Genomic DNA, 25449 nt, shown 5'->3' with positions numbered 1-25449 from the left:
TTGCATTGTTTTGTGCATTACAAACTTAAACTTGTTTCCTGTTGACGTAGAAGCTATCTTATGTCTTGCCGTAGTTAGCTTCTACTGCTAATACCGTAGCACGCCAATGTGTTACTACGATAGAAGAACAGTTCCTTAGTGTTCTCTCTTCCAATAACAATGTTGCTACAGCTTGGTTATTATACAGGTTACGGAACGTAAATGAAGTATTGCTGACGGTTTTTGATAGCATTTTTAAGAGATTTAGAGGTAGAAGTGATTGCTCCCAATAGCTGCAGTGCTAGTCACTTAAAACTAACCAATTTTAACGTGTTAGAAAGCGGAAAAAAAACCCGACCTTTTGTCTTCTTGTCTCTTATAATGATTGTGAATGATAGGCAAAATAAAATAAAAATGTGCAGTTCCCCTTTAACACGGTGCTCATGAATGATGGGATTGCAACAGGAAGGACTGGCACATTTTGACTATTCAGAGTGTTTCATTGTTCACTTAAAACTGTTATAAAAGTCGTATTTGTCATATCAAATGAGCAGATTATCTTCAAAATGATGTTATCAACCCAAATCGGACATTTCCTTGACACACGTGTCTTTGTTGACCTTAAACTGGACCAATGAATAGCATGGATACTCGTAATCAATCATGTGCGTTATCATGCATTTGCAGGGCATGCTGTCTTTATCGACCGACAGTGCAGCTTATTTAGGCAAGAAAAACATTCTATATGAGAAAAGAACAAGCTAAATCAATGTTGCGTGTGCATGGCCGAAGGGGAAGTGTGTGGTTGTAAGCGTGCATGTGTGTGGCGGAGGGGGAAATGTGACAGCCTGCATGCTTGAAAAAACTGTTCACATGACCCAAAGCTGGGTGATCAGACTTAAGGTTTTGTGTGCGTGCATGCATGTGTGTGGTGACAATAATCGTGTTGAAAAGGTTGATTACACACTTTGAGTGAACAAAATCAAATGACAAGGAAATGTGTCATATGCTAGTGTTGATGTCACACATGCCGTTTATTGTGTACCCTTCTCAGGGACAAAGCAAACCTCTACTTGCCTGACACTTCAAGGGAAGTAACAAAATTGATCATTTTGCTAATTTAAATCATCAATGCAAGTCTCTGCCTTAGCAAAAAAAAAAAATGTTTTAAGCAATTTCCTCATCTCTCTGAGAGAATCTGTTTTGTGCTTTACCACTTTTCCAGAATTCCTCTTAGCAGCTTTGAGTTGCAGATGATTTCTTGCCTCAAGCCTTTTTAATTGTAAATAATAAATCGCATATTTTATATACATGCTGTTTATTCTGCTGACTTGCCAACACAAAGACTACATTTATACTTCAGGACCAAAGCTTTTTTTTTTTTTTTTTTGTATTTTTTTTTTAAATGTGATTTTTTCCCGCTGACTGTTTGGATCAGAAGTAAAATGTGATCTTTATAAACCCGCACAGGCCATGTTGCCTGGATGTCACTTGCATGCGCAGTTCGATAAAGTGAAAATAGAGGAAGTTGACCGGGTTTTATAAATAAACAAGGAAGTTACTGCTACTACTCAGCAAAATAAAAGCAGTCACAACACATGAAAACAAATTAAAATTATACAATGTATGAATGGATATATACATAATGTAATATATTTGGAAGAGTTCTAATATTTTTCCATCCATCCATCTTCTACCGCTTATCCGAGGTCGGGTCGCGGGGGCAGCAGCCTAAGCAGGGAAGCCCAGACTTCCCTCTCCTCAGCCACTTCGTCCAGCTCTTCCTGTGGGACCCCGAGGCGTTCCCAGGCCAGCCGGGAGACATAGTCTTCCCAACGTGTCCTGGGTCTTCCCCGCGGCCTCCTACCGGTCGGACGTACCCTAAACACCTCCCTATGGAGGCGTTCAGTTGGCATCCTGACCAGATGCCCTAACCACCTCATCTGGCTCCTCTCGATGTGGAGGAGCAGCGGCTTTACTTTGAGCTCCCCCAGGATGGCAGAGCTTCTCACCCTATCTCTAAGGGAGAGCCCCGCCACCCGGCGGAGGAAACTCATTTTGGCCGCTTGTACCCGTGATTTTGTCCTTTCGGTCATAACCCAAAGCTCATGACCATAGGTGAGGATGGTAAATTGAGAGCTTTGCCTTCCGGCTCAGCTCCTTCTTCGCCACAACGGATCGATACAGCGTCCGCATTACTGAAGACGCCGCACCGATCCGCCTATCGATCTCACGATCCACTCTTCCCTCACTCGTGAACAAGACTCCGAGGTACTTGAACTCCTCCACTTGGGGCAAGATCTCCTCCCCAACCCGGAGATGGCACTCCACCCTTTTCCGGGCGAGAACCATAGACTCGGACTTGGAGGTGCTGATTCTCATCCCAGTCGCTTCACACTCAGCTGCGAACCGATCCAGTGAGAGCTGAAGATCCTGGCCAGATGAAGCCATCAGGACCACATCATCTGCAAAAAGCAGAGACCTAATCTTGCAGCCACCAAACCAGATCCCCTCAACGCCTTGACTGCGCCTAGAAATTCTGTCCATAAAAGTTATGAACAGAATCGGTGACAAAGGGCAGCCTTGGCGGAGTCCAACCCTCACTGGAAACGTGTCCGACTTACTACCGGCAATGCGGACCAAGCTCTGGCACTGATCATACAGGGAGCGGACTGCCACAATCAGACAGTCCGATACCCCATACTCTCTGAGCACTCCCCACAGGACTTCCCGAGGGACACGGTCGAATGCCTTCTCCAATAATATTTTTATGGCTGTTAATTAGAGGAGACATGGATATCAGCAAGGATCTACGTTAGCATTATTTTTCAACTCACTTGCGTAAAAAAACCTATGCAATGTACGTAACATGTAAGCAAATACGCCACAGCGTACACGTCATTTCCAGTCGTTCAACAATTTCTTAGGAAATAAAGTATATATTTGTCTTCATATATTACGTATAGCATATTATTTGCACACTATTGACTAGTGATGCACTGAAAAACGACTATGATCACAGAAAACAACCCTGCCGAAACCTGATGTTGTGATGTGTTGTGTTTTGAGTTTTTTGGTGTTCCCTGTGTTTGAGGTTTTAGTTCTTGTCCAGCGTTCTTATTTTGGTTGCTGTTCCTGTTTTTTGTGTGTTCCCCTACAGCAACTACACTCCATCCTCTGAGCCCTGACTCTTCGCACCTGTATTTGGTTCAGCTGGTGCGACTCTCAGTGGTTGGAACAGTATACCTTGTGGAGGCTTTTCCTGCTGCACGTGTTAGTTTTTGCTGTTCTCCAGCATTCTGTTTTTTTGTTATTTTGCAGCATGTTTAGCTTATGTGAAGGCATAGCTTGCCCTATGCTTCTGGAGCACTTCCTAGCAGCTCTCGTCTTTTGTTTTGTCCCCAACTAAATAACTGCAAGCTTCCTTCTGGCCTTCTGCATATTTGGATCACACCAACTATCACCGTAATGCATTACAGGTGGTGGGCCACATATTTTCCTGCGCAATCAAATGACATAGCTTGACAAAAAAAATTTAAAAAGTCGCAAACAGGTGGCATTACCATTTAGACTGCAGTTACATTTGAAAAGATTGGATACTAGTGTGTGAATGTGAGAGTGAATGTTGTCTGTCTATCTGTGTTGGCCCTGCGATGAGGTGGCGACTGGACCAGGGTGTACCCCGCCTTCCGCCCGATTGTAGCTGAGATAGGCTCCAGCACCCCCGCGACCCGAAGGGAATAAGCGGTAGAAAATGGATGGATGGATGGATGGATTCCAAACGGACTCAGAATACCTCCTGATGTGGCTCAAATCTGATGCAAAAATATAATATCTGAAGCTCTTTGGATCGTTTATAACTAACCAATCTGTGTCACTTAAGGGCAAAAAAAAATCACATTTGGTGTCCAGTGTAAGCAGAGCCTATAATAACTTGTCAACACATTCTTATTATAGGGAAAAATAGATTGGAGTTTCATTACATAAAAATGTTTTTTTAGGCACATTATTAATCATGCTGTCACATATATTTGCAATATTATTCTGCTGTATCCCTGTATTATACTTCTAATATACAATGCACAGGAAAAGTTATTACTTTTGAAAATGAGACAAACATTAAAATGTTCCCTTGCAATCATATGTGGAAAAGTAATACATTAGATAAACCTTGTTAGTGCCTATATAAACTGAGTTACAGGCTTAGGACTGATTAATGAGTCAGACCCAGTTATCCATTGTGGAATGTTTAGTTCCACTACTAGCGCATAATGAATGGGATTATAATAGTAAGGGGGATAAAATCATACACAATCCCACACACAGAGCATTGAAATTGCAATATAATATAGTATATATAATATATGTATATAGTATATGTATTATATATACAATATAGTCGGGCTGTAAATCCTTGGGCACCACGCGATTCGATTCAATTCGATTCTTGGGGGTAACAATTCAATTTAGAATCGTTTCGATTCAAAACGATTCTCGATTCAAAATCATATTTTTTTAAGAACAGTGAGTGCCAGTTCTATGATTAACTACATTACTCCATAAAATAGATAAACAGCTTTAATACATTTTTTATGTCGATTAAAAAAAAAAGGTTTTGTTTAATCAAATTCTACCCAAACATTTACTAAAATAGCTGGACAGGACACATTTAAAAAAATAAAAATGTTTATATATATTTTTGTTTTAAATTTGAGATTTTTTTAAATCAATTAAGAATCGTTACACATAGGGCTGGGCGATGTATCGATATAATCGCGGGTTTGTCTCTGTGCGATATAGAAAATGACTATATCGTGATATTCAAGTATATGTTCTCACGCAGTTACTTTTAGCTGCGGGCATTAAACTGCATGCGTTTCTCCCTCTATCTTGTCTCTCCTTCTCACAAAGACTTAAAATAAGCGCACCTTCTTACACACGTCACGTGTGCAACGTCACACGCTCCCGCGAAGCAGAGAGGTAGCGACATGGTAACGTGAGCTCTGATGCTAACGGAGTGGTGCGGGTGGTAATACGAGAGAGAGAAGGTGCGAATCTGGTAACAAATGGAGGAAGAATGAATTCCTAAGAAAAACAGCACAGAATCCATCGTCTGGAGGTGGTTTGGCTTCAAGCGGGAATATGTTGAACATTTAGGCGTTGCTACTAAAAGTAGCAGCACTGCTAATTTGTAGCATCATTTGAAAAGTCACCCGCTAGAGAATGAAGAGTGCTTCAAACTCCGCATGTCAACATCTCCGTTCGGTGCCACACCCACAAAATGCCAAAGCAACCATTTCCACATCAACACCGTATGACATATACTATTTGATATGCAGCTAATTTTTATGTGACAGTTATTGAAATATCTTGTGTGACATCATGCACAAAAGTGCACTTTATTTGTTTTTAACTACTGTAGTGGCATTCTGTACAAAAAGTACACTTTAATTTAGTGTTGTTTTCATATGTCATCTTAGTGACATCAAGCACAAAAGTGCACTAATAACTTGTTTTAAAATGTCTTTGACAATCTTGCACTTTCTGTTTTGGAAATGACATGCATTTTTGTGCCACTGCTTAATAACTGTTTAATAAATACACTTTTTCTAAATTGACTTAATTGTGATATCCCTCTCTGCATGAAAGTTTAAAATGAGCATATATTAATGAAGTATGAACAAGAATGTTTTAATGTAGACACATATAATCATCATACTGCTGTGATTATATGCATCAAGTGTTCATTCAAGGCTAAGGCAAAATATCGAGATATATATCGTGTATCGTGACATGGCCTAAAAATATCGAGATATTAATAAAAGGCCATATCGCCCAGCCCTAGTTACACATGAAAATTGCGATTTTTTTCGAACATAAATTATAGTATAAAATATAAAAACATACTATAGTATTTTTTTATATTATATTTGCGCACTATTTACTAGTGATGCATCGAGAGTCGGTCACTGGAAAATATACTATATAAAAAAAAATCATAATAAATAATAATGGATTTGATTTATATGGCGCTTTACTAGACACTCAAAGCACTTTATTAAGACAGATGGGAACCCATCATTCATTCAATCCACATTCAGCTAAGCTAATTTTTGGCCTACAGTCTCTCGGACCACCACCAAGCATTAATTCAGTGTGAGCGGCACTGGGAGAAATGTGGGTGAAGTGTATTGCCCTTGCTTGGACCAGGAACTAGGAACCCTCAAGTTTCTGGACAACAGTCCTTCGAGCCATGCCGTCCTTCTACTCATTGAGAGAATGAAAAGAACGATTCTGTTTTTGAGATTTCGAACCATTTTTGTACCACAGATTTAAACCATAATTCCAGGTCTGTTTGCTAATACCACTGGCGAAAGTGATTCCCCGAAAAAGACGATTTACGACTGCTGTCGATCGCTACTGAGACAAGCTAACCTCCAAGTTTCAAAGCCGTCAAACCACCAAAAATTTGGAAAAAGAAAGGTGTCAACCACAACGAATGCAGACGAGGAGAATGTGGAAGAGAGTCAAGAATCAGCTCGTCTCCAAGAAGTAATAATGATGCTAAATTATATCAGTTGATATTGATAATTATTGATATTTTGTATGACCTATCTAAAATATGGACACGGAGAAAAATATATTTAATTTTAAACATTTTTGTTCAAAATATAACCTTTTTCTGATTATAATCCCCTCAGCTATCACAGCGTAAAGGAAAGGAAATGCCAACACAAGCATAGAAAACACTCAATCAATGTAAACAAAATTCTAAAATTTACGTTTAACACTTAATAACCTCTTTAAATTAAAATGCAAAAATATGGACAACATAAGAAACGTTCAATAAAGTGTAATAAAATAGTGCAACGTGGTGAATATGTACACACAGAGAAACGTATTTTCTCTGAGAACTATTTTCTCCAAGTTGACTGCCCGCTGTGCTCAAGGTAAGGGCGGCCAAGGTGGTGTGGTATTACTGACTACAAGCGTCTTGGTCTGACTAAACTCCGTTCCAAAAAATCCAAAAAACTGCCCTACTGTCGAGGTGTCTTTTCTTGTTCACTGCAGCACTCATTTCTACTTTCTCTTCTCACTCCATGCAAAGAATCAAACGCGACACAACACGATGGTGCAACCAAACTTGATAGTTGATACTGTTACCTGATTGGCTTTTAGCATGTCAATTCCACTGATCCACTGATCACGAACCCCATTTTTTTATTGATTTCAATTACATGTCTATCGTGATATTTATTGATATTGTTTTATTGCCCAGCCCTATGTTAAATAATATGGGATATAATATGGCTGTTTGTTAGGCTTGATAAACAGCACAAGGACTTGAAATACTTGCCAAAAAGCATTAAAGGGGAACATTATCACCAGACCTATGTAAGCGTCAATATATACCTTGATGTTGCAGAAAAAAGACCATATATTTTTTTAACCAATTTCCGAACTCTAAATGGGTGAATTTTGGCGAAATAAACGCCTTTCTAATATTCGCTCTCGGAGCGATGACGTCACAACGTGGCGTCACATCGGGAAGCAATCCGCCATTTTCTCAAACACAGAGTCAAATCAGCTCTGTTATTTTCCGTTTTTTCGACTGTTTTCCGTACCTTGGAGACATCATGCCTCGTCGGTGTGTTGTCGGAGGGTGTAACAACACGGACAGGAACGGATTCAAGTTGCACCAGTGGCCCAAAGATGCGAAAGTGGCAAGAAATTGGACGTTTCTTCCGCACACTTTACCGACGAAAGCTATGCTACGACAGAGATGGCAAGAATGTGTGGATAGCCTGCGACACTCAAAGCAGATGCATTTCCAACGATAAAGTCAAAGAAATCTGCCGCCAGACCCCCATTGAATCTGCCGGAGTGTGTGAGCAATTCAGGGACAAAGGCTCTCGGTAGCACGGCAAGCAATGGCGGCAGTTTGTTCCCGCAGACGAGCGAGCTAAACCCCCTGGATGTCTTGGCTCACACCGTCCCTTATGCCACCGAAGATGATCAAGAGAAGAATATCGACCCTAGCTTCCCTGGCCTGCTGACATCAACTCCAAAACTGGACAGATCAGCTTTCAGGAAAAGAGCGCAGATGATATTCTACAGAATATATTAATTGATGAAAATTGGGCTGTCTGCACTCTCAAAGTGCATGTTGTTGCCAAATGTATTTCATATGCTGTAAACCTAGTTCATAGTTGTTAGTTTCCTTTAATGCCAAACAAACACATACCAATTGTTGGTTAGAAGGCGATCGCCGAATTCGTCCACGCTTTCTCCCGTGTCGCTGGCTGTCGTGTCGTTTTCGTCGGTTTCGCTTGCATACGGATCAAACCGATATGGCTCAATAGCTTCAGTTTCTTCTTCAATTTCATTTTCGCTACCTGCCTCCACACTACAACCATCCGTTTCAATACATGCGTAATCTGTTGAATAGCTTAAGCTGCTGAAATCTGAGTCTGAATCCGAGCAAATGTCGCTATAGCTTGCTGTTCTTTCCGCCATGTTTGTTTGTATTCACTATGTGACGTCACAGGAAAATGGACGGGTGTTTAAAACGATGGTTAAAATCAGGCACTTTGAAGCTTTTTTTAGGGATATTGCGTGATGGGTAAAATTTTGAAAAAAACTTCGAAAAATATAATAAGCCACTGGGAACTGATTTTTAGTGGTTTTCTGAAATTGTGACAATGTTCCCCTTCAAGGAAGTGAGGAATCATACTGCAACACTTCATGATGATACTGCAAAGCTTTGCAAACAAATGAAAGGACAGGTGATAGGACTGGAGGAGAAAGGGAATGTTCTAAAGAAGTGAAATGCTGAGAAGGATCACATGATGTCTCAAATGACGTGTCAGATTCAGGAAGTACAATTGTTTGTCAGCATGAAAAATGTGATTATAACTGGCCTTCAGATTACATGCATGCCTAATGTGATAACAGCGGAGGACAAGATTACCAGCTATTAGCATTAAGAAATGTTCCATATCTGGATCTGTTTGAAATGTAGTTGAAGATCCATATCTACATCAATGAGCATCTGACAAAACATGACGCTGACATAAATGGAGTACAGAAAGAATTCAAAGTACTTGCTGTCAAAAGACAAAAAAGTGGACAAAATACTGAATATCTCCACTACAAGAGCTGAAGTTACAACTGAAGTCAACAATAACAACTCTGCAATGATAACATAGATTATGACGGATTATACAATATTAAGTAACAATTCATTAGCTATCACCATAAAGTTATTACTAGGGCTGTCAAATATAATGAGTTAATTCATGTGATTAGTCACAAAACATTATCATATCATAGGGCAGACCTGGGCAAATTAAGGCCCGGGGGGCCACATGTGGTCCGTTAAGCTTTTCAATCTGGCCCGCCGGACATTCCCAAATATTTTTTTTAGATGTTTAAGATGTAAAGTGTAGCTGCCATTACGATGCACAGTCATGTTTTCTAACGACCGTAAGTCTTGAACTATACAAAGTATTTCAATGGTTGGAATCTGCGCTTATGGATGATATACTAGTTACTATGGTAATCTAATTAGTTACTATGGTCATCTAATTAGTTACTATGGTAATCTACGTCACAGCAGTTCAGACGAGGCACCAAGCAGTGTGGACGGGAAGCGTTTCCACAGGAGATTTTCACAACAAAGTTCTAAAACTTAGTGATGTATCAGATATATCAGATTGTAGGTGGGTTTATTTTGTACCCTTCGCGTTCATATCAGTCGCGTCAGTCTACTCCAGGGCAGCTGTGGCTACAAATGTAGCTTACCACCACCAGGTGTGAATGAATGATGGGTACTTCTCTGTGAGCGCTTTGAGTATCTAATAATGATACTAATAATGAGACCTACTCAGTGGCCTAGTGGTTAGAGTGTCCGCCCTGAGATCGGTAGGTTGTGAGTTCAAACCCCGGCCGAGTCATACCAAAGACTATAAAAAAATGGGACCCATTACCTCCCTGCTTGGCACTCAGCATCAAGGGTTGGAATTGGGGGTTAAATCACCAAAATGATTCCCGGGCGCGGCCACCGCTGCTGCCCACTGCTCCCCTCACCTCCCAGGGGGTGATCAAGGGTGATGGGTCAAATGCAGAGAATAATCTCGCCACACCTAGTGTGTGTGTGACAATCATTGGTACTTTAACTTTAACTTTAACTTTATAATAGAAAAGCGGGAAATAAAATCGAATCCATTATTATTATCATTGTTATTATTATTATTGTTATCATATTTCACTGTTTGTTGCATTTTTGTTGGGTTTCACTTGATTGTAAAATATGTCGATCGAAAGGGGGTGTGACATTTATATTTTGTCAATATTCAGTGTTTTATCGTTCATATAAACATTTAAAATTCCATTACGTTTTTTAAGGCGGTCTGTCATAATGTTTTTAGCATTCAATCAGACATTATTGTGAGGTTTTGTATTAGTGTCCCTAAAAATAAATATACCGGCCCCCAGACACATTTTTTTCTCTAACTGTGGGCCCCGTGTCAAAATAATTGCCCAGGCCTGTTATAGGGGAACTGCACTGTTTTTGGAATTTTGCCTATCATTCACAATACCGATCTAAGACAAGAACACAAATGTTTTTCTGTTTCTTATGCATTCTAAATCGTAAAATATAGCAAGTATGAGGTGGCTAGCAATGCAGCTAATGGGAGTACACTATTCCACTCATAAAGCCCTCTATAAAAACATCCCAAAACCACCAATAATACTACATTTAGATTTCGTGACCTGAGGTTGTATTCCGTCACGTGACTTTTGAACGGAAGTAAACAAAGTGGTGGGCCACCAAACCAATATGGCTACTGTGCAGCAAACAGAGTGTGAAATATCTGAATACGCAAGGGGGCCTAAATCTTACCACTTACCGCAGATTTGAGCAAAAAATTCAAACTGTGCAATGGAATCTAACCATATACCTTGTCAAAAAAAGAAGATTTGATGAGTGATCTCAAGGACTATATTCCCAGACATGTTGAACTATCTGGTGCTCCAGACATCATTCTACACGACAAAACAGATGAAAACTTGGAAAAGCATGGAGGTCTACAACTTCTTTGTGTGTGGCTGGGTCAAGAAAATTGGTATTATAACTCTCCCGGATAAATCATCGTTTTTGCTCGGGTAAGGCTGTCGTGATTTAACTTTGCGTCTCCAGCCATGTTTGTTGCCTTTTTATTGCACACACGTTTACAAGTATACTTTTTTTCCCCGTCTTTATCAAAACATAACTACAGATTGCAACAAAACGTAACTCTTTTAGACTTTGCTCACAATTCCATCCATCCATCCATCTTCTTCCGCTTATCCGAGGTCGGGTCGCGGGGGCAGCAGCCTAAACTGGGAAGCCCAGACTTCCCTCTCCCCAGCCACTTCGTCCAGCTCCTCCCGGGGGATCCCGAGGCGTTCCCAGGCCAGCCGGGAGACATAGTCTTCCCAACGTGTCCTGGGTCTTCCCCGTGGCCTCCTACCGGTCGGACGTGCCCTAAACACCTCCTGAGGGAGGCGATCGGGTGGCATCCTGACCAGATGCCCGAACCACCTCATCTGGCTCCTCTCGATGTGGAGGAGCAGCGGCTTTACTTTGAGCTCCCCCCGGATGACAGAGCTTCTCACCCTATCTCTAAGGGAGAGCCCTGCCACCCGGCAGAGGAAACTCATTTCGGCCGCTTGTACCCGTGATCTTGTCCTTTCGGTCATAACCCAAAGCTCATGACCATAGGTGAGGATGGGAACGTAGATCGACCGGTAAATTGAGAGCTTTGCCTTCCGGCTCAGCTCCTTCTTCACCACAACGGATCGATACAGCGTCCGCATTACTGAAGATGCCGCACCGATCCGCCTGTTGATCTCACGATCCACTCTTCCCTCACTCGTGAACAAGACTCTGAGGTACTTGAAATCCTCCACTTGGGGCAGGGTCTCCTCCCCAACCCGGAGATGGCACTCCATCCTTTTCCGGGCGAGAACCATGGACTCGGACTTGGAGGTGCTGATTCTCATCCCAGTCGCTTCACACTCGGCTGCGAACCGATCCAGCGAGAGCTGAAGATCCTGGCCAGATGAAGCCATCAGGACCACATCATCTGCAAAAAGCAGAGACCTAATCCTTCAGCCACCAAACCGGATACCCTCAACGCCTTGACTGTGCCTAGAAATTCTGTCCATAAAAGTTATGAACAGAATCGGTGACAAAGGGCAGCCTTGGCGGAGTCCAACCCTCACTGGAAACGTGTCCGACTTACTGCCGGCAATGCGGACCAAGCTCTGACACTGATCATACAGGGAGCGGACCGCCAAAATCAGACAGTCCGATACCCCATACTCTCTGAGCACTGCCCACAGGACTTCCCGGGGTACACTGTCGAATGCCTTCTCCAAGTCCACAAAGCACATGTAGACTGGTTGGGCAAACTCCCATGCACCCTCAAGGACCCTGCCGAGAGTATAGAGCTGGTCCACAGTTCCACGACCAGGACGAAAACCACACTGTTCCTCCTGAATCCAATTGCTCACAATTGCTTTCTTTTATTTAAACTCGCCGATTTGGTGGTTTACGAAACACTTGTAGCAAAAATGCGTTTTAAGAACTCCAAAACAAGATAAAATACAAACAATATCAAGATACTACTTCAATGGGAAATATTCAACTTTGAATGTATATCAAACAAACCTTTAACAAAGTGATCACTGCAAACTCCTACGTTCTTCGACTCAATCTGCTCCCCTGGAGTGTTTGCCACTTTTCTCGTAATTTTCTGTTAAATCTTGACATCTTCTGCCCTTCTTCATTAACTTTTGAGGAACTCTGAAGAAACATTTATCCTTTTTGCGTTTTGAACGGTTCCAACAGCCTAAAACAACGCAAGCTTTAGCGTCCTCTACAACCTGTCGTCACGTCCGCTTTTCCTCCATACAAACAGCGTGCCGGCCCAGTCACATAATATATGCGGCTTTTGCACACACATTAATACCACTGGCTATCAAGTATGCCTTGATCAAGTAAGGCATACTTGATCAACAGCCATACAGGTCACACTGAGGGTGGCCGTATAAACAACTTTAACATTGTTACAAATATGCGCCACACTGTGAACCCACACCAAACAAGAATGACAAACACATTTCGGGAGAACATCCGCACCATAACACAACATGAACACAACAGAACAAATACCCAGAACCTCTTGCAGCACTAACTCTTCCGGGACGCTGCAATATACACCCCCCGCTACCACAGCTAGCCGCTGGCTTAGCAGCTTGATCTTTTAGCCTTGTTGCTAGCACACTCACCTCTCGATCGGGCGATATGGGTTCATGCACCACTCGGAGCTGTAACAATATTGGAAGATCGATAAACAACACAGAGCCGCTACAGTGGCAATAAACCCGGAAGTTGGTTAACCTTGACATCCAACTTAAACCCGCAGATGGCAAGTAAGGCACAAAAAGACGCTTATTTGCGGCCACCTTTTTTTTGGACTATGATTAATTCTTCATATAAACGGGAATATATGAACATGCCATCAGTCGGCATCCCAGTGAAAACAGACATTGTACAGTAAGTGATTGTTTTAATATGTTGATTGTTCTTATAGAGCTGGTCCACAGTTCCACGACCAGGACGAAAACCACACTGTTCCTCCTGAATCCGAGGTTCGACTATCCGGCGTAGCCTCCTCTCCAGTACACCTGAACATAACGCCTCCCTAGGGAGGTGTTTAGGGCACGTCCGACCGATAGGAGGCCACGGGGAAGACCCAGGACACGTTGGGAAGACTATGTCTCCCGGCTGGCCTGGGAACGCCTAGGGATCCCCCGGGAGGAGCTGGACGAAGTGGCTGGGGAGAGGAAGTCTGGGCTTCCCTGCTTAGGCTGCTGCCCCCGCGACCCGACCTCGGATAAGCGGAAGAAGATGGATGGATGGATTGTTCTTATTTAGGACTTAGCAATGCTGCTACATGATGCTTTGTGTCGCACTAAAGCTGCATCTGTTTAGCACAAAGCTTCTAAAACTTGTAGATCCCCCTCCTTATGTTCAAGCTCCAAAATATAAGGTATTGTATCATCATTTGTCCCAAAGATAGCTTTGTTGTCTCTCAGGAAATCTGCCATTATTTTAGTGTTGTTTTTGTTGAAGGGCAAAGCAAATGTTGTGATGCATCTGTGAAATTAATACATTGTCATATGCTTGAAATGACCAAAATACATAAATATTACATGTTAATTATGACTGCCTGTTACTACATTGCATGTATACTTACAGCAAGAACAGTATATAAAATTGAGTTTTTTTTAGGAAATGCATAAAAAAGAAATAAAACATAGGTATTCTTGTCTTATGTAAGGATTGTGAATGATATAGTTCGCAAAATTACCCCCAAAAGTGCAATTCCTCTTTAACCTTTCATCACGCAATTGACTTTACCTTTATCTTAACCATTGATAGTTACCTGAAAGGCGGCGTGGGTTGTTATACGGTCGATGACGAGGTTAATGCATACATCAGTGCAAAGATTAGTGAGGAAGACACAGATGTGCTCGCAGGTAAATTTCACTTCAGAATAAACCCAAACGGTACTGTAGATAAATCTGTTCAGAACAAATAAATTACGTGCATTCAAGAAAATATTTTGTTCCTGGATGACATTCTCATGATACAATTGCATTTGTGTCCAAATATTGGGGTCTTTTTTAAAGATAATTTAAATTATCCAAGCATGTAATAACCTGAGATTAGTCATGATTAATCCAAATTCAAATGACTGATTAATCAGATTTTTTTTTTTTTTTAATCATTTGACAGCACACTCGTTATTACATTACATCATTACAAAGTCATTTTTCCCCCAACACCTTCCTTTCTTTCACACAGGAAGTGTATGGAGATTAATTTGTGTCTTTATTATGAAAGCTTTTTTTTTTTTTTTTTTAATGAATTTAAGTAACTGGATTTTTTGGGTTTTAATTTTTTTTACATCAAATTATGCTGTTAATTTAATTGAATAAACATGTGTGAGCAAACATGTGTGCTCAAAACTCAGTTTGTTAAAATACAGTGTTTTAAAATTGTGTAAAAAAAAAAAAAAAAATCATTGTATAAAAATGTGTAAAAAATATCAGGATATAAAAATTCAGGGCAGAAATATTCCTTGCTTCAAAACTCAAGACTCACTTAATGTTAATTTAGACTGAAGCTATCAATCCTGTCTCAGAATCAGTCAAGGATGTGTTTTAGTATGGATGGTAATTTTGTATCTTTATTACAAAACCTTTTTTTGGACATTGAGTTAATGTAACTGATTTTTTGCGTTTTAATTTTGTGAGCTTAATTTTTTTCTACCTCACATTACATTATCCTGTTAGTTTCATTATATAAAAAATTGTGAGCAAAATTTGTGTGTATAAAAATTTGGTTTGATAAAATAGTGTTTTAAACTTCAGTGTGGGAAATTTAAGTGTAAAAAAATTAATTGCAGAAAACTTCACTGCGGAAATTTTTGTTGCTTCAAAACTCTAGAAATTTGCAGTCACGTGACTGAAAACTTGACACCGCATTGGCTGATTCTGAGACAATACTAATTGCCTTTAGTGTTAATTGACCCGATTTTTTAAACTTAATTTTTACACACCGAATTTTAAAACCCTGAATTTTAACAAACTGAATTTTGAAACACACACATTTTGCTCTTTAATTTGTATTCAATGAAATTGCCATCATAATTTGATTTTTAAAAAAATGTTGTTCACAAAAATTCAAACACAAAAAAAATAACTTTAAAAAATCAGTATCCAAAACAATTTTGGAGTAAAGACACAGATTAACCTTCATACTTTAGAGCAGTGGTCCCCAAACTACGGCCCACGGGCCGGATCTGGCCCGCCAACGTCCAAAATCCGGCCCGCTGGAAGTCCCAAGTAAAAATAAAAATGTATTTTTTTTTTTTTCAATTCAGTTACATAAAAGAAGATTTCATAATAAAGACACAAACTAATCGCCATAGGAGTGAACTTAATTTAGACATGTAAAAGTTATGATGTGAATCAATGTACTATCAGTACAAAATATGGAGACGGAGTAAGATTAAATAGAAGATGTGAAATGTGCAACTAACCACCAAATCATAACCAGTCTGCAGTCTTCAACGTCTAATGTTGTCTAAATCAGTGGTTCCCAACCACTGGTCCGTGACACATTTGCTACCAGGCCGCACATAGACATTAAATCATTTATAACCGACTGCATTTTCTCCTACTTAACTTTGGCCAGTCCCACCAGACACACCAATAACCTTGTTCATAGATGTATTATAAAACTCCTAATAGGAAGTCGCCATTTGCTATATTTGTTACATCTTTGTCACACAGGACAATGCACATTAATAAACATAAACAAATGTAAAGGTGCCAAATCGTTGCCAAAAGCTAGGTTCCATCTAGCTAGGTTGATGACCTAAGATCAGGGTAGATCAAGAACAAAGTGACCATATGAGTTAATGTGCATAAGGCAGATGGAGAAGTACTAAATTGTAGCATTTAATAATTGTGCTGAGGAAAAAAAATACGCATCTCCTTTGGCCTAGTAAGTCAAAGTGCTGCTATTATTGCACATCGGATGTATTTACTAGAGATGTCTTTGAATCCACATTAAAAAAAGTATGCAACACAATGTGGTGTAGTTTGGAATAGAGATGTCCGATAATATCGGACTGCCGATATTATCGGCCGATAAATGCTTTAAAATGTAATATCGGAAATTATCGGTATCGGTTTCAAAAAGTAAAATGTATGACTTTTTAAAACGCCGCTGTACGGAGTGGTACACGGACGTAGGGAAAAGTACAGAGCAGTTGCGTCTCCCAGTCATACTTGCCAACTGTCCCAAATTCCCGGGAGACTCCCGAATTTCAGTGCCCCTCCCGAAAATCTCCCGGGGCAACCATTCTCCCGAAATTCTCCCGATTTCCACCCAGACAACAATATAGGGGGTGTGCCTTAAAGGCACTGCCTTTGCGTGCCGGCCCAATCACATAATATCTACGGCTTTTCACACACACAAGTGAATGCAAAGTATACTTGGTCAACAGCCATACAGGTCCAGTGTTTCCCACAGGACAGGCATCTATTTGTGGTGGTGTGGTCGGGGGGTGGAGGGTGGCGGCGGCAGCGGCGATGACCAAGAAGAACGCGGAGTTGGAATATAATTACAACACTTTATGTACATATTTATATACAGATTTGAACAATTAGTTATTCACTGAAATATATTTATTAATTGTTAATTAATTTTATTCTTTTCATTGCATTCACATGCTGCAGTGGACAGTGGACAATTATCTTCAGTATTAATGCAGTATCTGAAGCACTGTCTCCACGTGTGTTTATTGACAACAGGGTTATAACCTGGACAGTTAGCTCGTCGGTATGGTAACACGTGACTGTTACTGCGTGCGTCTGCCCCGGACCCCGAGTCAAACAGCGGCGGTGTTAATGAAGCAGCGTCAGGCTGCTCACCGTCAGTGAAACGCTCGGTGAAATCGCGGATTAACGTTAAATATATGACGAGCCGCGAGCGATGCAGCTATAACCTATCTACCTATAACCTATATTACCCTCGTATTTTGATCCCGTCGGTCCGTTTTTCTTTTACTCCGTCGTCGTCTTCTTCTTCTTCTTCTTCTTCTGGCCCACCAGGTGAATTAAGTGCTATTGGCGGAGTTACAATGCATAGTAGGCTACCGCCACCTACTGCACCGGAGTTGTAACTACAAGGTACATTCACAGACAGAGTCCCATTGCTTTTATGAGCGGTCGAGCGAGTCAAAAGCCGAAAAATCCATTTGTGGCGGACGTAATTCTTTCGTGGCGGGCCGCCACAAATAAATGAATGTGTGGGAAACACTGCAGGTCACACTGAGGGTGGCTGTATATACAAGTTTAACACGGTTACAAATATGCGCGACACTGTGAACCCACACCAAACAAGAATGACAAACACAATTCGGGAGAACATCCGCACCGAAACACAACATAAACACAACAGAACAAATACCCAGAACCCCTTGCAGCACTAACTCTTCCGGGACGCTACAATATACACCCCCCGATACCCCCTACCCACCCCCACCTCAACCCCGCCCACCTCAACCTCCTCATGCTCTCTCAGGGAGAGCATTTCCCAAATTCCAAGCTGCTGTTTTGAGGCATGTTAAAAAAAAAATGCACTTTGTGACTTTAATAATAAATATGGCAGTGCCATGTTGGCATTTTTTTCCATAACTTGAGTTGATTTATTTTGGAAAACCTTGTTACATTGTTTAATGCATCCAGCGGGGCATCACCACAAAATTAGGCATAATAATGTGTTAATTCCACGACTGTATATATTGGTATCGGTTCATATCGGAATCGGTAATTAAGAGTTGGACGATATCGGAATATCGGATATTGGCAAAAAAGCCATTATCGGACATCTCCAGTATTTACGCATGGAAAATTGGACCGAAAAAGCTAACATTAGTGTATCTACGTATGAAATATTGCACAAAATATGAATACATAACTTTTAAAACGGAAATAGTAACCCGAAGAAATCTATTAGAACTAATGTCAAGTATTTCTAGCGTTGTTATATATCCAAGCTCTTGTCCTTGAATGTGTGTCACCTATAACCCATCAGACACTAAAGCCAAAACAAAGCCTACTACTAGCAAAAAATGAGCAAAAAAAAAAAGTCTATGGAGAGCCTTTTTGCAAAGGGAAAAGGCCAGGGGCTCCCACTAATTGAATGTTATGGTGAGTTTTTTTCATGTATTCAATTTTCATGCAATTATTTGCTATGTCTTTCTGTCAGATGTGAAAATAATGCCAACATTAAACCGGTCCCTGGTGCAAGAAAGGTTGGGGACCCCTGGCCCCTGTAAGTCACAGTTAGAACAATATATAGCTTTCTAGAACAGTGTTTTTCAACCACTGAGATACAGTCTGGTGTGCCGTGGGAGATGATCTAATTTCACCTATTTGGGGTAAAAAAATATTTTTTGCAAACAGTAATTATAGTCGGCAAATGATATGTTGTTGTTGAGTGTCGGTGCTGTCTAGAGCTCGGCAGAGTAACCGTGTAATACTCTTCCATATCAGTAGGTGGCAGCAGGTAGCTAATTGCTTTGTAGATGTTGGATACAGCGGGAGGCAGCGTGCAGGTAAAAAGGTATTTAATGCTTAAACAAAACATAAACAAAAGGTGAGTGCCCCTAAGAATTGAAGCTTAGGGAAGGCTATGCGGAACGAAACTAAAACTGAACTGGCTACAAAGTAGGGATGTCTCGATCCGATATTTGGATCGGATCGGCCGCCGATATTTGCCAAAAAATGCGTAACGGCAAGGCATGGGAAAATGCCGATCCAGATCCAGTTTAAAAAAAAACTCCGGTCCGTGTTTTCCAACGCACCGATTTAAATAATACATTCCACTTTTCTGCTGCTCCCTAAATTCCGTTCCGCATTTTCCAGCACACCTTCAACACATACACAGGTCTGTGGATTCTCACGCAGTTGCTTTTAGCTGCTGGCATTACACGACAGGCTCTTCTCACTCTTTTCTGTGTCTCCCTCTCACAGACAGCGACCGCACCTTCTTACACACGTCACATACTATCACGTCATACGTCACATACTGTCACGTCATACGTCACATACTGTCATGTCATACGTCACATATGTATACGCCCTCCCCGAGCAGAGAGCGAGATAGCAGCATGGCTAACGTTAGCTGTGACGCTAGCGCAGCCGCTAAGGTGCGCGCCTGCTCAAGCGTCCTCTGCGCACGGCAAATCTATGCCACGCACAAAATCAAATAAAAAAATAAGCGCATAACAATTTTCGACACACGGACACGACAGAGAAAACAGTTTTCGTCATCATTGTTCAAATATTGTAACGTCTGTCGAGACGCTTATCTCCATTTGGTGCCACACGCCCACACCATCAAAATGCCGAGGCAAACATTTCCACATCAACACCGAATGAAAAAATTAGTGATTTTTTTAGTTGTGATTTCCTTCTCTGCATGAAAGTTTAAAAGTTGCATATATTAATGCAGTATGAAGAAGAATGTTTTGATGTAGACATGCAAGTCTTGAAAGAAAATTTTGAAAATCAAGACTACATTTCCTGCAAATGGGTGCATTTCTACCCTATATATATATATTTTTTTTTATTCTCATATCAAACTCTTTTGGCTGTCTTTTTGACACTTACATCCGGCGCCCCCCTCCACACCCCGGATTACAAATAATGTAAATAATTCAATGTGATTATCTTGTGTGATGACTGTATTATGATGATAGTATATATCTGATAGTATATATCTGTATCATGAATCAATTTAAGTGGACCCCGACTCAAACAAGTTGAAAAACTTATTCGGGTGTTACCATTTAGTGGTCAATTGTACGGAATATGTACTTCACTGTGCAACCTACTAATAAAAGTCTCAATCAATCAATCAAAACACATAGAATCATCATACTGCTGTGATTATATGCATCAAGTGTTCATTCAAGGCTAAGGCAAAATATCGAGATATATATCGTGTATCGCAACATGGCCTTAAAATATCGCAATATTAAAAAAAGCCCTTGTTTCAATGATGCCATTTCTGTTTGTCATGTATAATTTTGTCTATTTTGTGTTTATCCTTGAATAAACAGGTCAGTTTCTTGTTGCCAACCATTGTGTATTATTCAAACTCCCCTAATTCAGCTGGCTAGTTGTTATCAAGAGTACTAAAACCCTTTTCAACATGATTCTGACAACTAAGTAGGCTAAATAACTTTAAACTTTAATACATGCTCGGAGGGACGGCGTGGCGCAGTGGAAGAATGGCCGTGCGCGACCCGAGGGTCCCTGGTTCAATCCCCACCTAGTACCAACCTCGTCATGTCCGTTGTGTCCTGAGCAAGACACTTCACCCTTGCTCCTGATGGGTGCTGGTTAGCGCCTTGCATGGCAGCTCCCTCCATCAGTGTGTGGATGTGTGTGTGAATGGGTAAATGTGGAAGTAGTGTCAAAGCGCTTTGAGTACCTTGAAGGTAGAAAAGCGCTATACAAGTACAACCCATTTATCATTTATAGGCCAGTATCGGTCAGTATCGGTATCGGATCGGAAGTGCAAAAACAATATCGGTATCGGATCGGAAGTGCAAAAACCTGGATCGGGACATCCCTACTGCAAAGTAAACAAAAACAGAATGCTGGACGACAGCAAATACTTACTGTGGAGCAAAGATGGCGTCCACAATGTACATCCGAACATGACATGACAATCACGAAGAAGGATAAAAACAAAGTAGATGCGGGAAATATCGCTCAAAGGAAGACATGAAACTGCTACAGGAAAATACAAAAAAAAAGAGGAAAAAGCCACCAAAATAGGAGCGCAAGACAAGAACTAAAACACTACACACAGGAAAACAGCAAAAAAAGGTTATGGTTTAAAGTCATATCCAACAACTGAGTTTTGTTTTTTATGATTTCTGCTGGTGGTGTGCCTCCGCATTTTTTCAACGCAAAAAATGTGCCTTGGCTCAAAAAAGGCTGAAAAACACTGTTCTAGAATATTCCGATAAGAGCAAAACAAACTATTTAATTTCTCCAGGCTCTCCCTTAACACACATACTTTAATTTTTTTTTAAAAAGAGAGAGAGAATCAGTCACCTTCTCCCTCCACGCTCTCGGTGATCTTCATCTCCTGGCCGGAGGTGAGCGCCTCGGGCTGGATGGGGCTCTTCGCATGCTGATGGTGGTTGTTGGCGACGCCGTCCGGGGCGCACTGGCCGTTCCGAGACAGGTCCACGATGGTCAAGTCCGGGACCGGGAAGGACTGTCGGGTAGTGGCGTCTGTCATTGCCGCAATTGTTCTCCTGGAGTTTGAGATCGAGCAGCAGACGAGGAGGAGGAGGAGGACGAAGAAAGAACCGCCGAGTGCATCCAAAGCGCCTCTGGTGCGGGCGGAATCCCTGACAACATTTGTATGCCTTCCGAGGGGGCGGAGCTACGTCCCCTGTTTCGATAACAGCACTAATATGCTGATCATTAGTGCTGTGTTTTTCAACCACTGTGCCGCGGCACACTGGAGATTATCTAATTTCACCTATTTGGGTTAAAAATATTTTTTGCAAACCAGTAATTATACACTGCAAAAAGTGAAATATAAGTAAGATTAAATTGATGTGACAGGTCGTGACAGTACACCTACTTTGAGACAAGAGCTATAGTGATGCATGGTTGGATATGGTTTGAATTCATATCCAACAATTGCCAGAATGACTTTTTACTGTAAATATCGGCTGCTGAGTTAAAAAAAAAAATAACATTTACTGCTCGCGGTGTGCCTCGGGATTTTTTCAATGAATAAAATGTGCCTTGGCTCAAAAAAGGTTGAAAAACACCGACATAGTCAAATGTGTAGTACAGACCTCGGCAAATTAACGTACGTGGCCCGTTAAGTTTTTCAATCTGGCCCGCCGGACAATCTCAAATATTTTTTTTTTTTAGATCTTCGTGGCGCAGTGGAAGAATGGCCGTCCGCGACCCGAGGGTCCCTGGTTCAATCCCCACCTAGTACCAACCTCGTCATGTCCGTTGTGTCCTGAGCAAGACACTTCACCCTTGCTCCTGATGGGTGCTGGTTAGCGCCTTGCATGGCAGCTCCCTCCATCAGTGTGTGAATGTGTGTGTGAATGGGTAAATGTGGAAGTAGTGTCAAAGCGCGTTGAGTACCTTGAAGGTAGAAAAGCGCTATACAAGTACAACCCATTTATCATTTATTTATTATCTTTAAAATCGAAACCGTCGCTGCCATTATGATGTACAGAGATGTTTTCAAATGACCGTAAGACTTGAACTGTACAAAGTATTTCAATGGTTGGAATCTGCGCTTTTGCATGATAACTATGGTAATCTAAGTCATTGTTTTTCAACCTTTTTTTGAGTCAAGGCACATTATTTGCGTTGAAAAAATCCGGAGGCACACCACCTGCAGAAATCATTAAAAAAAAAAGAAAGTCGGTTGACAGTAAAGTGTCGTGTTTGAATGCCTAAAGGTGAGCTTTAATGACGTCAGTGTTGAGTGAAATAAATTCATTGCTTTCATGCAAAAACAGCTTTTCTTACCTGTTCGTATCTGTTTTCGTGTATTTGGGATCCCTATTAGCCCGAACTATTTAAATCAAGCAATGGTTGCCGAGATATTTATAAAACAATGTTTGTCACTAACACGCGTCGCTGCGGTGGTTGTGACCCCAAAATGCAGAGACAGGACAACAAACGGCAGGTAAAGAGTCTTTAATTATCACACAAGATGTCTAGCAAAGCAAACAAGAAAAAACATGAACAGTTTTCAGCGTTATAAACCCAACTGAAGGGCGAGGCTGGCATATATAACGCTCTAATTAGCAATCAGAAGCAGGTGAAACTCCTGATCACTAATCAGAGGCAGGTGAGGGAAACAGTGCTCAGGCCAAAGTGGTGGAACCAAACAGGAAAAGTAACTACAATAAAACCACTGAGAAGGAATTAAATACAGAAACTAAGGAAGCATGGAAATGAGTCCACAGGTCGTGACAATCTTGTCTTTTTCAAAACTTTCTCCAAAAAAGTCGTTTAGAATTTGAGACTGTCGTGACGTATTTTGCCTTAGACTTCAGCGGATATCTACAAATATGGCATACACATGCATGCTAACATCCTCCGCTGTTTCCACATCTAATACAGAGTAGCGTATTGTTTTAACCCTGTGTTTCTCAACCACTGTGCCGCGGCACACTAGTGTGCCGTGAGATACAGTCTGGTGTGCCGTGGGAGATTATCTAATTTCACCTATTTGGGTTAAAAATATTTTTTGCAAACCAGTAATTATACACTGCAAAAAGTGAAATCTCGGCAAAATCTGCTTAGTGAGACGAATTATCTTATCAGACAGAAAATAAGCAAATATCTAAAATATGGGTGATATTTGCTTATTTTCTGTCTGATAAGATAATTCGTCTCACTAAGCAGATTTTATGTTAGTGTTTTACTTGTTTTAAGGGTTTTGGTCCTAAATTATCTCAGTAAGATATTACAGCTTGCTGCTGAGATTTTATGACCTATATTGAGTAAAACATGCTTGAAACAAGAATATCAACTGATGCAAAGCTGTGTCATTAACACTCACAAGTATAAAACTACTTTTGTAAAGAAATAATTTCTTACTTCAAGCATGAAAAAAAAAATGATGCCGAGCGCATATCATTATGTCAAGATAATGGCACTAGCATTTACTTAATTTAAGAATGTTTTTCAACATATTGAGCAAAAAGGTCTCGGTTTTTTTTCTACCAAGAAAAGTGCACTTGTTATTAATGAGGATAAACTTATTTCAAGGTATTTTTGGGTTCATTGAGGTTAGCTAATTTTACTTGTTTTGGAAAGTCTTGACAAGCCGAATTTTCTTGTTCTATTGGCAGATCATTTTGCTTAGTTCAAATAAAATACCCCTAATTTTTTTTTTTTTTTTTTTTTTTTGAACACTGACTTTTTGCAGTGTAGTCTACAAATTATGTGTTGTTGAGTGTCTGGGCTGTCTAGAGCAGTGTTTTTCAACCACTGTGCACACTAGTGTGCCGTGAAATACAGTCTGGTGTGTCGTGGGAGATTATCTAATTTCACCTATCTGGTTTAAAAAATATTTTTTGCAAACCAGTAATTACAGTCTGCAAATGATGTGTTGTTGTTGAGTGTTGGTGCTGTCTAGAGCTCGGCAGAGTAACAGTGTAATACTCTTCTATATCAGTAGGTGGCAGCTGGTAGCTAATTGCTTTACAACGGGAGGCAGTGTGCAGGTAAAAAGGTGTCTAATGCTTAAACCAAAAAAAAAACAAAAGGTGAGTGCCCATAAGAAAAGGCATTGAAGCTTAGGGAAGGCTATGCAGAATGAAACTAAAACCTAACTGGCTGCTTAGTAAACAAAAACAGAATTCTGGACGACAGCAAAGACTTACTGCGGAACAAAAACGGCGTCCACAAAGTACATCCGAACATGACATGACAATCAACGATGTCCCCACAAAGAAGGATAGCAACAACTTAAATAGTCTTGATTGCTAAAACAAAGCAGATGCGGGGAATAGCGTTTAAAGGAAGACATGAAACTGCTACAGGAAAATACCAACAAAACAAGAAAAGCCACCAAAATAGGAGCACCAGTCAAGAACTAAAACACTACACACAGGAAAACACCAAAAACCTCAAAATTAAGTACAGTGATGTGACAGGTCGTGACAGTACACCTACTTTGAGACAATAGCTATAGTGATGCATGGTTGGATATGGTTTGAATTCATATCCAACAATTGCCAGAACGACTTTTTACTGTAAATATCG

The 25449-nt window shown here is 40.8% G+C and overlaps 1 protein-coding gene across 1 annotated transcript in view; it reads right to left on the bottom strand.

The window, feature by feature from the left end:
• Positions 1-22045, bottom strand: part of LOC133574212 (transmembrane protein 163a-like) — a 121485-nt gene extending 99440 nt beyond the window's left edge. The window contains exon 1 of the mRNA XM_061926307.1: positions 21742-22045. Within this exon, the coding sequence (XP_061782291.1) occupies positions 21742-21931 (190 nt within the window). The 5' untranslated portion in view covers positions 21932-22045. The remainder of the gene's footprint in view (positions 1-21741) is intronic.
• Between the last annotated feature and the right edge of the window lie 3404 nt (positions 22046-25449).

Source organism: Nerophis lumbriciformis, linkage group LG31 (genome assembly GCF_033978685.3).
Source record: "Nerophis lumbriciformis linkage group LG31, RoL_Nlum_v2.1, whole genome shotgun sequence".
In the NCBI taxonomy this organism is placed as follows: Eukaryota; Metazoa; Chordata; class Actinopteri; order Syngnathiformes; family Syngnathidae; genus Nerophis; species Nerophis lumbriciformis.
The sequence above is the reverse complement of the archived record's forward strand: the minus strand, read 5'-3'. Positions and strand labels throughout refer to the sequence as shown.